At 42.3% G+C, this 12,059-nt stretch overlaps 1 protein-coding gene across 14 annotated transcripts in view; it reads left to right on the top strand.

Moving 5' to 3' along the window:
- The window catches only part of NFYC (nuclear transcription factor Y subunit gamma), a 36,738-nt gene that overhangs the window by 20,345 nt on the left and 4,334 nt on the right, over nucleotides 1–12,059 (top strand). For all 14 annotated transcript variants that reach the window (XM_087760680.1, XM_087760669.1, XM_087760670.1 and 11 more), the window contains 5 exons: nucleotides 1,520–1,591; nucleotides 3,162–3,275; nucleotides 5,642–5,737; nucleotides 9,766–9,939; nucleotides 10,249–10,407. In XM_087760680.1, coding sequence (XP_087616806.1) covers nucleotides 1,520–1,591; nucleotides 3,162–3,275; nucleotides 5,642–5,737; nucleotides 9,766–9,939; nucleotides 10,249–10,407 — 615 coding nt within the window. The remainder of the gene's footprint in view (nucleotides 1–1,519; nucleotides 1,592–3,161; nucleotides 3,276–5,641; nucleotides 5,738–9,765; nucleotides 9,940–10,248; nucleotides 10,408–12,059) is intronic.

Raw genomic sequence — 12,059 nt, forward strand, 5'->3', positions numbered from 1 at the left:
ATGCTTCCCTTCACCATGGTTCTTGCGTATTAATTTTGATTTATGTGATGTTTGCCTGTCTGCCTTAAAGGAATAAAGGAGCTTTATTTTTTTTCCTCTAATTTCTCCCACTGTCTCTCTTCTCTAAAGATTTTAATAGCGTCGTACCTATGCCTGTCTACTTGCAGTTCTGCTTGTAGAAGTTAATATACTTAAGACTGTTAAGACTTTCACAAATTAGACATTTTGCCCTTATCTTTCTTTGAGGCTTGCTCAAAGCTCAGGAGGCTCTTAAAAAAGGAATGAGCTTTAAAAATAAAAAAGCCCAAAACCCCCTCAAAAAAACCTTTGGGATATTTTTTCCGTGCCCTAGCAACCCCGTAACTTGTTTATGTGGTGGTTACTGCTTGAAAACACCCCCCTGAGCACATCGTGTGTTCAAGCGAAGGTCCCAGCCCTGGCTGCCCTCTTCCCCCATTGCCCAAAATCCTTCCAAACGGCCGCGTTCGGCAGCGGGACGCGCAGCCCTCGGCACGCCTTGCGAGGACACCTCCACCCCCCAGATGAGTTCCGATTTGCAGCGTATCGCTAGGAGCACCAGGAGCACCTCATTCGCGTTTCTCAGTGGAATGAGGGCACAGAATGCTTTTTTGATATATACATGTATAAAATAATATATAAAAATATACATAAAATTTTTATATAGCAATTAAATAAAATGCCCCCTGCTGGTGTGCTGGCTGGACCACGCACAACCTCCATATTTTGCTTCAATAGAAAACAGCATTTTCAGCATTTTTCCCCTCTTTTGTTTCACTAACATGTCTTGCAGTGCCTTCTTCCCTAGAGAAATTAGTTTCCTTTTATTTTCTATGACATTTTTGTTAAAAAGGGAAGACGTTTTTTTAGAAGCCCTTTGTGGGTAGGGATTCTGCATTCCTGATGCAACGGTACGTAGCCTCAGCCTTTCTCCCCTTTTAAGATGCTCCTGGTAGCAACACACTGGGTTGGTTTTCTTTTTAATTCCCCTTTCTATCTTCAGAGAAGGGAGAGTGGAGCTCAGCAGTGTCCCACACCCCAGGGAAGTACAAATAAAGCAAAGAAGATTTCATCCTGTGGCCCCACATAGCTCTTGTTTGCCTTCATTTTCTCTTGTGACTTTTTGTAAATTCCAACGGTTTCTGGGTCCCGAGACACCTAATTGAATTAGTTGCTTCAAATATAAATAGATGCAGAAATGTGTGACGTTAGAAACATTCTGTTCTGCAGAATGACTTCAACTTTGAGGTGAAATAGTAGATACAAGTGTCTGACAGAAGATTTAAGTAGAATTACATCAGTATAAAATACAGAAAAGCAGACGAGAATTCTTGGGCCTGAGGAGAAGCTGCCATACCCCAAAGAAAATAAGTTATTTTATAAATCTAATTTTAGCCAGTTTAGTTCTGGACAATATAGACTTGTTTTAAGATTTCTTACCTTACCTGTGTTTTCAGTTAAGTATCCGTAAAGAGTTTCTCAAATGTGAATCTCTCTGCAGAAAGACTTCAGAGTTCAAGAACTCCCTCTGGCTCGTATTAAGAAGATAATGAAGCTAGATGAAGATGTGAAGGTACACTCATGGGGTTTTTTCTTAAGTATTTATGATTCTTTTGGTGGATATTGTAGCTATAATTCCTTGCAATTCATTACTTCTTATTATCACTATTTATTAGTATTTTTAAAGCACATTTTAACAATTGCCTTGAATGCAATTTTAGCTGGCCTTGTATAATTAAACTGAGCTGGGAAAGCAAAATCATTTGGGATCTTTGCTGAAGACTCTTGCAGTTTTGCTTTCTTCTGGTAAATACCAGTCTGCCATCTAATTCTGGATATTTCCTGTTTTTTCTAGTGCTTAACTCTCTTTTCTCGTGTTTCCTCCTTGTTTCTCTCGACTCTTCCTTTCACAAAGCTGTAGAGTGTTTAGTATGAAGAGTAATATCGCTTAAATGTGTGCTACGCTGTTTCAAGTTTTATGGAAAAAATAAGTAAGAATTTTGGTGGATAACGTGCGTTTGATACCAGTATTTGAGCTGAACGCTTGGCGTGTGACTGATGACGGTAACACGTGAATTGACTGACGAAAACTTGCTGGCATAAAAGGAAGGAGAAAGGAATCACCTGCAGGGTTTGCCTCTTGCGCTGCTCCAGTCCTCCCTGGTTTTTAAGTTGGGAAACTGTCAGACACTTAACTGCTAAGAGAAAAGAGAAGGGTTTGCACTTTCTTCTTGCTTTTCTCAATGTGACACCAGCCTTCTGTTAGGACAACCTTTAACATTTAAATGAGATCCTGAGAAAGGTGTGTGTTGTCTTCCTAGACAAGGGAGCTATTCATTCAGCCTGGAAGGGGAATGAACCCAGGCTCTGAGGTCCCAGTGCGGCGTCTGAACCAGAGGAGTGCCAAATTTTTGATGATGAAGGGGAAGATGAGATTTTCGGGCAGCGCAGGTCAGGGGGGGAGTCTCTGGCCTGCCTGGAACATTATTTAGCAAGAAGACTGTACTAGGGAGTAAGAATTAATGCCAAGCTAGCTAATAATGAAACTGCTTAATTTGAGTAAAACTTGAGCTAGATAGATACTTTTTAAGGAAAAGGAATTTGGTGAGGCAGAGTCTTTACTCAGGCCTCCAAACCTTTTTTGCAATTTCAGCCTTCATTTCAAATTATGTAAATGTTATAACTCTAATGTAAGGGCCAGGTTTTAAAATGAGCCCTCAACCTGTCCTCTTCAGTTCCCAAATCGTTTATCCCCGTGCCAAGGCACTGCCAGGAGAAGCTGCTGGGTGGGCGACACCCCCTGGGTGAACGTGCCCGGGTGCCGTTTGCTGGCCTGCCATAATCCAGCACAATATGGAGCTGGCACCTGACTAGTCCTGGAGGAAACAGGCTTTTGAGACACATTTTAGATGCCCAGTACTTTTTAACGCTACGTTTAACTTGAGGCTGGTAACTCTCCGGACTGTCAGACCTGTAGATACTCTGATGTGGAAATTCCCCCAACTTCACTGTTAAACAATGCAACCATTCAGATTCGACTGCCATGCTAAAGTTACTCTGACTACCACTTTGCAGTGTTAGAATACTAATGGTAAACTTTAAAAAAAAAAAAAAAATGTAAAAAATTGTAAATTCAATTGCAGATGATCAGTGCAGAAGCTCCTGTGTTGTTCGCCAAGGCAGCTCAGATATTCATAACAGAATTGACTTTGCGAGCATGGATACACACAGAAGATAACAAGCGCAGGACTCTGCAGGTAACCGAGCTGCTCCTACCCAGCCTTCAGCCGCTTCATAAACTGTTTCCAACTCTGTTTCCATAATACGAGGCATGTTTTGTAGACAGTAACTTTAGTACCTGTGTTTATCACTACAAACGTGTGTACAAAGCACAGTGCGCAGTGTAACTGTGCGGCTGAAATGCTTTTTTTTCTTCGTTTGTTTTTAAAAAACAAACAACAAGCACCAAAACCCAAAGCTGCAGCTGTCAGCTAATTGTGACTTGCTGTAACGACTCAGGATAGCTGTGGCTGTCAAACTTCTGGCTGATTTGTTTTTCAGTAGTAGTTGTAATGTAAGCTTGTAGATGTTAGTTTGTGTCAATAACTGTGTAGAGATGAAAACAAAAATACCCTCCTCCGTAACAGACTACTGTCTCTGCTGGATTGAGAGGCCCTCGATAACAGTCATTTTTTTTTTAGTGGTTCAAGAGTAAACTGTAACTCTTCAGGGTCTTTTTATCGGGGGGGGGGGGGGGAAAATTGGCATTTACTTTTAGTCTTACATGATGACCAGAACTGCTTGAAACTATTAATACCCATCAGTTCAAGCCCTCAGAGCAGAGGTGAGAGATTGTGATATTTAGGATCATGTCAGCTCTGCCGTCCCCTGGCACAGAGCTTGCTGCAGTGGCGAGGAGACGTGTCTGATTTCAGTCCAAAGCTGTCCTGTTGAATGGGCATCCAGCCACTCAATCGCCACTACGTTGGGCTAACGCTGCTTGCTTAACCCAGGTTTTATTGCGGTTACTGGGGGAGGATGTATTTGATATACGTTCCATGAACAAGATGCTTTGTAAGTACAAGTGCTGACTCAGGCCTGGCCTGTTAACAGTTTTCAAGCTTGGATGGATCCGTTTATTTCGGAATCATACTTAAATCCTGATCCTAATGTCCAAGACCTGGAATTGACTGAGGTTTTATTTCTGACTGCCTCGCCTTCCCCAGCAGCTGCCATCCCGAAACAGCTGCTCTCTGCACGGTCAGCGCAGCTGGAGAAACGCAGTCTCTGCTTATCAGCTATTTGGGAAGAAAATTTCGAGTGGCGAGGTCTGAGTTATGGAAATCTGTTCCTGAGGAAATTGGATTGAGCCCAGTCCTCAGCATGGAGAATGAAATACGAGATACATCTGTTCAGTAAAAGTTTTCTTCCTGGTGAAGATACTTTTATAATACATGCTGCCTGCAGAACAAAAGAAACGTCTGTCTTGTGCTTTCTACATGATCATTGTTTGGCAATTAAATGCCAAGACAGTCTAAGGTTTAGAAATGTCAACTAGCCTGAAATGAGAGGATTGATAGTCTTTTAAATTGTACCTACTCATTTGGCAGTGTAGGCATCTTTGTCTCAAATCTTGTTCATATATATGCTTTACAAATTTATCTTCAGCTAATGAGAATGAGACTTTTAATAGCTTCTTGAATTAACCCTGCTTTTGAAGATGGCTCGCAAGAATTTTAAAATGACAGAGTACTTTTTTTTTTTTTAAAGAAATTCAGCTTTTTTTGTCTTGGGGGTTGTTTCAAATCTTAAGCAAATACATTTAAGTGGTGGCTTATTGCTGGGTAACTCTGTATTCAGGTCTTTAATGCTTTGACCTAATGCTATTCTTCGGATTTCTTTTCAGGCAAGGTATAAAAGTAAAGTTATAAGCCATTTTGAGAAGATACTTAGCTTGCCAGTTTTTCGTAGAAGCTCGTTGGCTCTTGCACATCCTTTTTCTGATACATGTTTGGCCAGTTTGCTGAGTATATGTTTTAATCTTCATGCTTTCTTTTAACCATTTTGCCCTTCCACATGCTGAAGCTTGTTCTCCCAACATCTCTTGCGATTCCCCTGACCTAAATAAGATCCTGTGATACTTTATGTTTTCTTTTTTTTTTTAATCCCATCCCCAACTCATACATGGAAGAGTCATCCTGGTCTTTCTGCAAAGCTTCTTTTCAGATATCTTTGGGATTTTTACATTATTTTTTAGAAGAATTCCCCCCCCCCTTTTTTTTTTTTTTCATGCGTTAAAAGGCTTATGGTGGTTGTCATGAGCCCTCTGTAGTGAATTACAGCGATACCATTGCGGAAAGCCTGATGAGGCCTGGTGGGTGAGTAGATGACTGGAAAAGCCTGAGTTTGATAAGCACCTTCTTGTTGCACCCCTTGGAGGCCTCGCTCGGCACAGGACGGTGTTGTTGGTATTGAAACAGAAGTTCTCGCCACCTGGCTCGACCACTTGGCATCTGGAGAAGACACTCTCACTTGACTCAATTAAAAAGCTCTAACTTTATTTATCTAGTGACAAAACAGACTTCTAAAGCTGAAGAATGGTTTTCTCTTTTTCTTGTTATAGAGGAATGACATTGCCATGGCAATTACAAAGTTTGATCAATTTGACTTCCTTATTGATATTGTTCCAAGAGATGAACTGAAGCCTCCAAAGCGGCAGGTGAGACATAAAAATGATTGCCTTATTGTCTGCCCTTTCCTTGGTGTGATTTCAGCCTCTAATTGACTGAGAGGTGACAAAGCAATGCAGAGTCAGATTTAAACATGAGGTTTGTGCCTCTCTTGCATGTTTATTTACAGTAGTTTTCAGGTTCTTAAATTTTTTTTTTTTAATGGAAATAGAGCTTGAGTGGAGATTTACAGAAGTCTGACTTGGAGATTTAGTTAAGTTTCAAAAACGTTACTAAATAGCTCTGATACCAAATGTTGCCAGTGTTAAAAATTTAACTTTTAAAAAGTGTACCAAGTCTGTATCCTTTGACTTGCAAAAGGAGAAACAGACTTCTTTGCTTAGAAGTACCACCTCCTGCATCCTTTGGGGCAGTCATTGCTACTGTAAACATCCTTGACTGGAAGCTGTAAGGTGTTAGAAGGAGCTTTCAGTCGGATGTTTACAGCAGCAGGCTGCTGCGGTCATCTGAGCACAAGATCTTTGAAACTTAACAGGCTTGTGTTTCCCAAAGCACTTGTTTCCCTCCATGTTCGAGATGGTGCTGAAAATGCAATGAGGTGGGGTTGAAGCTCAGTCTCGCTGCTTCAAATGCACAAAGAAACAGATCCAGCTCCTGGTAGACTAATTTATCTCCTTCGCCTAAAAGGTTGGTGTTTTGCTGCTAAAAGTTCGCCAGTTCAGTAATTGCTAATCTCTCTTCGTTAGAAGTCGCCTGGTAGGTAAAATGGCTGGGCTACCATCAGGACACCCCTTCTAGGGAGCAGCTCCATTCGGATAGTGCTGCACCTTGTTCAGCAACTCCTGGAATCATTGCCCAGGACTCAGCTGGACCAATTTCTTCTCTGAGCAGTACATTTCAGTAGTTTTATAACAATTTATAAAAATTCCTTCAACTGGTTTTCTGATACTTTTGAAGGTTTGCAGTGTGTTAGCCTTTGAAAAAATCCGAGGTGGTCCTGAAAATAGCTTCTCTAGTGAGTGCTGCTGGAGAGGCTGGCATACTTTAAAACATCTTTCTGGCAAGTGTTTTACTTGGAAGTTTTTCTTTGACATGGTTTTTTTTTTGTATTCCGATATAAATCAGAATAACATGCAAAAAGATACTTGCTTTGAGCGTAGAGACCAGCGGTTCCGTTGTGGACCTGGATTTTGGAGGTTGCTATTTTACTTTTTATCTTGAAGTCCTCGTGGTGCTACTGAGGTGATGGCCAAAGGGAGGAAATACACGCTTCGTCCTTTCTGATGATGTCCCGAGTTGAGCTTAACCTCGCATTCTGATTTCCAGAAGCAGCGTGACTTTCTAGTAAATGAGGAAAATACCTTTACGTGTCACAATATGTGCAGGAGAGTCCATCCTCCTGCTGCAGTCAGCTATGGTAAAATTAGCAGCATCCCAAGGCTTCGTTACAGGTGTGCTGGGAGCTGCATTCTGTAAACGTGGTGAGCATCACATGCGGGAGCATGGCACAGCTCCTTCCATTCCTTCATGGAGTTCCCTGCTTTATCCCTGCAGCAGTGCAGCAGAGGTGATTTATCCAAAGATCATTAGTTCAGCATTAAATAAAAAGGCAGAGCAGCAGCCTGCACAGCCGCTCTCGATGCTTTGCTTAACTGGGGGAAGGAAAACCCACGTTTCAGTTTGTTCAGCTTGATAAGCTGAAACGAGTTGGCTGCAGCCTGAAGTAACACAAGTTAATTCTGGCATTGCGAATTCAGTTCGTTTTCTTTCAGGTGCCTCATTCAGTTATTCTACTTCTTAGTGCTATTTTTAGACGTACCCCGTGTTTGGGAAGGAGAACGTTGCCCATATCTTTTCCTTGCTGGAGCCTTTTGATTTACCTGATTACAGAACATTCAAGTTCTATAATCAAATGAATGCCTGCAGTATTTCAGTTGTGCGTTAGACGCATATAGGTTGCTAGGTTAACGTGTCTTGATGATACATCACACCAGAGCTGTGTCTTTTGGATTGCACAGCATCAGCAGTGAAACCCTGTCGGTTTGGGGTTTGAATTAGGCTTTAGAGATCTGTCTCTCGCCAATACATCCACTGCCTGTGAACACTGCTGAATCACTGAAATACTTCTTACGGCAAGAGTAGTTTAATGGAGAAGTAGCTGCCCGATAAGAACGTGGGTTAGAACTTTGCAGTGGAAAATACTCCTTTGATTCAACAGTGTTGAAAAGTGGCTGCCTGTAGGCTGTCAGCCTGCACTTTTTGGCTGGGGGTACAATCTGTATTTTATCTCTGCCACAGGAAAGACTGTTTGACAAGTTGGTGTCGGTTACGTGGAAGAGCTGGGAATGAAACCATGACTGTTATGTTGCTCTGGTAACTAAAGCTATGGCTTGAAAATAAAAGATGGCAAACGATGTGATACAACCTTGTTCAAGCACATTTGGATTTAAAGCCATTTTTGCCTGTAGCAAATGCAACTTAACCTGGAATAGCTACTTACAGAGGTACTCGGTTGCCGTAATTGTTTCAGGATTCAGCTAGGAATTGAGGATTGGAGCGCTGTAGAAATAACATACCTAAGGACTGGGCTTTACAGTAACAGCCGCAGCTCTTCTATACATACTGTTTTATGGTTAACTGAAGACATGTCCTGTTGAATATATATTTTAAATTTGTTATTAATCCCTCCCCCAAAGGATTTGATGAAGCGAGTAGGAATAATCGGTGAACTGCCATGTGCAGGAAGTATTGTAAGTATTTGATTGCAGTGGTTTGCAGTACCAGGGGATGGTACTAATGTTTGCTCTGAGAGCCAGGCTTAGAAGTCACTTCTTGATTACGGCCAACTGTGAACGGCTTAATCTTTGGGGGGTAATTTTATGGTAGGCTATTGAGAAACCTCCCAGTAGTCAGTCTTTTCTTTAATTGCTGTCCCTCTGAGAGACTAGCATCTGAGCAAAAGTGCTCTCTTATCGAGCCTGATGCCCTCTAGACAACATACATGGATCTTGTTTAATATGAATTTTTCTTCCGCTGTTCAGTTGGATGCACTGAAGGTAATCCACGAGCAAGCCTCGTTTAATGCAGGGGAGTCAAGCAGACTTGTGTAAGTGGGAATCTACCATGTTGTAGCACGTGTAAACATCCTACACTCTCAGCTGTGAACTCGAGGTGGCTGGGAGAGGATTGTTTACGCCTTCTGCCATGGAGTGAACATCTGGTGAGCTGCATCTTCCCTAAGGTGCAAGACCCGAGTGCTCCTCTGGGGAGCTTAAGAATTTTGACTCAAGTGTTAACGGCTTGCCACTTAACATAATCTCAGAAAATCTACTTCTTTGCCTAAAATATCGTTAATCATAAGGGGCTTTTCTCTCCTAAAGACATGCTTAGATAAAACAAAACAACGGTATTACAGCTTGTGCTTCTGACAGTGAGCTAGAGCAGAGCCTTTTGTTTCTTCACACTCTTGGGATGTTCCTGCTACCAGCAGAATCAGGCTGTTAAGCTGCAGTACCAGATGAAATTGTTGTAATTCTGGAAAAGCTGGATTTAAATAAATAAATAAAGGCACGACAGTGTGCATCAAGTCCGTGACTTTTATTCCCAGGGATTTAACATTGGAGCTAGGTTTAGATTTGTGTTGGGTATGTAGGCTAAGAAGAGGGGTTTGTTGACAGATGAGGCTTTGTAAGTCTTCCTGGTGCATTTGCGATTCATTCCGTGTTAAGATAACAGGCAATGATGGAATTTACTGATGAAGAGTTGCATGGTTTTCAACTACGGTAATTTTATTCATTTGCTTCTCATAACGAAATTGGTGACTACATTATTATACGTGGAGTATTGGAAATGGTTTTGATTTCCATATAGCTGAATAAATGAGGAAACCCGTTTTGATTTATCATTTCAGATTTACTTAGGTAAACTGTTAGGAACAAGGTATTAAAGATACTTTCCTATGGAGCATGCTTATGGGGGGGCCGTTTCAGCTGTGGTTGGGGTGTTTGGATGCTGATCTGTTCCCTCCCCATTTACCTCTCTTTTACCTGTGCCGCAGGAAGAGGTGCGCCAGGCTGTGACCCCAGCTGAGCCCGTACAGTATTATTTCACGCTTGCTCAGCAGCCTGCTGCAGTGCAGGTTCAGGGGCAACAGCAAGGACAACAGACCACCACGTCCACAACTACTATCCAGCCAGGACAGATCATCATCGCCCAGCCTCAGCAAGGGCAGGTGAGCGATAAGCAGCGCGCAGGGGCTTTGCAGTTCAGTGGAGCCAGTGGAACGCTCAGCTCGCCCATCTGTAATGTATTGCAGTATCCTGTTCTCGCTGCTCAGAACAATCGATAACAATGTAGAAATGTGTTTTCAGATACCTTAGTAACAAGGGTCGTCTAGGTCCTGGGTTCCCTTCATGGTGATTTAAGCATCAACAAGTAACAGCGGGTCTAGGAAGCAGTCTGTCTATTTTGTATCTTTGTATCTTGTGGCTGTTTCCCGTGTTCAGTCCTTGCTTGGTCCTTATCCCTGTTTTGAACGCAGAGCACCCCTGTGACGATGCAGGTTGGAGAAGGTCAGCAGGTACAGATAGTGCAGGCCCAGCCGCAAGGACAGACCCAGCAGGCTCAGAGTGGAACTGGGCAGACCATGCAAGTCATGCAGCAGATCATCACCAATACAGGAGAAATCCAGCAAATACCGGTAAGACTTTACCAGTAGAAATGTGTAACAGTCTTGTGAGCAAACTATCTGCTGGTGTTCTGGCATGAGACTGTCTGTATATGTATGCTTTTTTAACTGTAAGAGGAATTTTGGATTGAGTGGTGTGTTTTCTGCACTTAGAGAGGAAAACTAACCAGGTGTGACATGAAGGAGGACATAAATCTAACTCATTTAGTGTAGACTCATTGCCCACCCCCAACACTTTCCCTTGAGTGAAATAGTTATGATTAGGAAGTAACAGATAAAATACTTCCTGGACAAACATTAGTTCTTTACTACAGCATGGTTTCAATAAAGCATAATTAATTTCTTTTGCCTTTACTTCGTTCTGCCTCTGCAATCTGAAGTCATGACCTGGCACACTGAGTGGGAAAGGTGCCATCTGTGAGTTTATTAATAAATGTTTATGTTATAAGAAATATTTCTACAAAATACTTCGAGCTGGTTGGAGGAGTGGCTTTGCAGAACCAGAAAATATCTCCTCACTTTCACATCAATATAGACCTGTTGTGGCCTTAAGAATGGGATTTTGAATACCCAGCATCAGCAGTAACATTCTGGCACGTGTCCTAGGTAAACACGTGGGTCAAAAAAAGTCACCTTTTTTCCCCCATCTCTGTAACTTATAAAGCCAGGTCTTTTGGTTCCCATCTGGAAAATTTCACACCTCTTAAAGAAAAAAAAAAAAAAAATCTGTCCAGTTCTGTGTACTTAACCAGCAACCCAAAGGTCAGACCAAGTGACCAAGGCAAGCGTTTCACTTTGTCTTTGATTTCTGTTATTAAGAAGTGTACCCACAGCTGTGGCAAAACTGATCTTTCACACAAGTTCTGCTTTTCAAGATTTGCTGAGCTTCCCTCTGTACGTCTGGCAAATGTTCGTGCCTTGACCTAGCATCTCGAAAAAGGTTTAGGTGTGGGTGTTGCCAGATTTTTCCAATTCACTTCCAAATTCTTTTCATCTCAAGTGTTCAGCTGATTCCTACTGCTTGGCTTAAGGCATTGGTCAGAAAGGAAGTGAATTGCTTGCCAAATACGGTGTTGTACTACAAGCAGCCTTTTTTCTTCTCTGCATTCTCCACTACCTTCCTTTTACATTCTTTTTTTTTTTTTTTTCCCTCCCCCTTCCTTTCCTTAAGAAAGTCTCTCCAAGACACTTGTTCTTAAAAGCATTTTGGAAGATCTCCACCTCCAGCCTCAGTGTATCCATTACAACAGTACTGAAAGTTGCAGCATCCTCCTTTGGTTCAGCAATACAAGAACAATTCAGACTTGTTTTCCAGTTGTCTCCGGTGAATGCTGTAATTCCCTACAAGAACGGGGCTTGGAGATCTGCTGGGAGAAAGAATTCTTTACAAAGTAGCTGGGGGGGGGGGGAGGGGGGGGGCATAGCCTTCTGCAGAGAGTACTGCTCTCCAGATAGGTGGGTCCTGTTGCAAGTGGTCCCGTGTTTTAGGAGTCTGAGACTGGAGGCTTTTTAATTAGTGTCTGGTTTTGGCCAAGCATATGCTTCTACCTGCCTCTTGCCTGGGAGCATCTAGGAATGGGTCCTCAGAAGCTTCTTACGCTGCAGATGTAAGACAGAAACTGCCAAGTGCCAGCGTGGTGTCTTTTGTCTTTGGGAGCGCTTGG

This window comes from Nipponia nippon, unplaced genomic scaffold (genome assembly GCF_047370975.1).
Source record: "Nipponia nippon isolate SJK-2023a ecotype South Korea unplaced genomic scaffold, ASM4737097v1 scaffold_23, whole genome shotgun sequence".
Lineage (NCBI taxonomy): Eukaryota > Metazoa > Chordata > Aves > Pelecaniformes > Threskiornithidae > Nipponia > Nipponia nippon.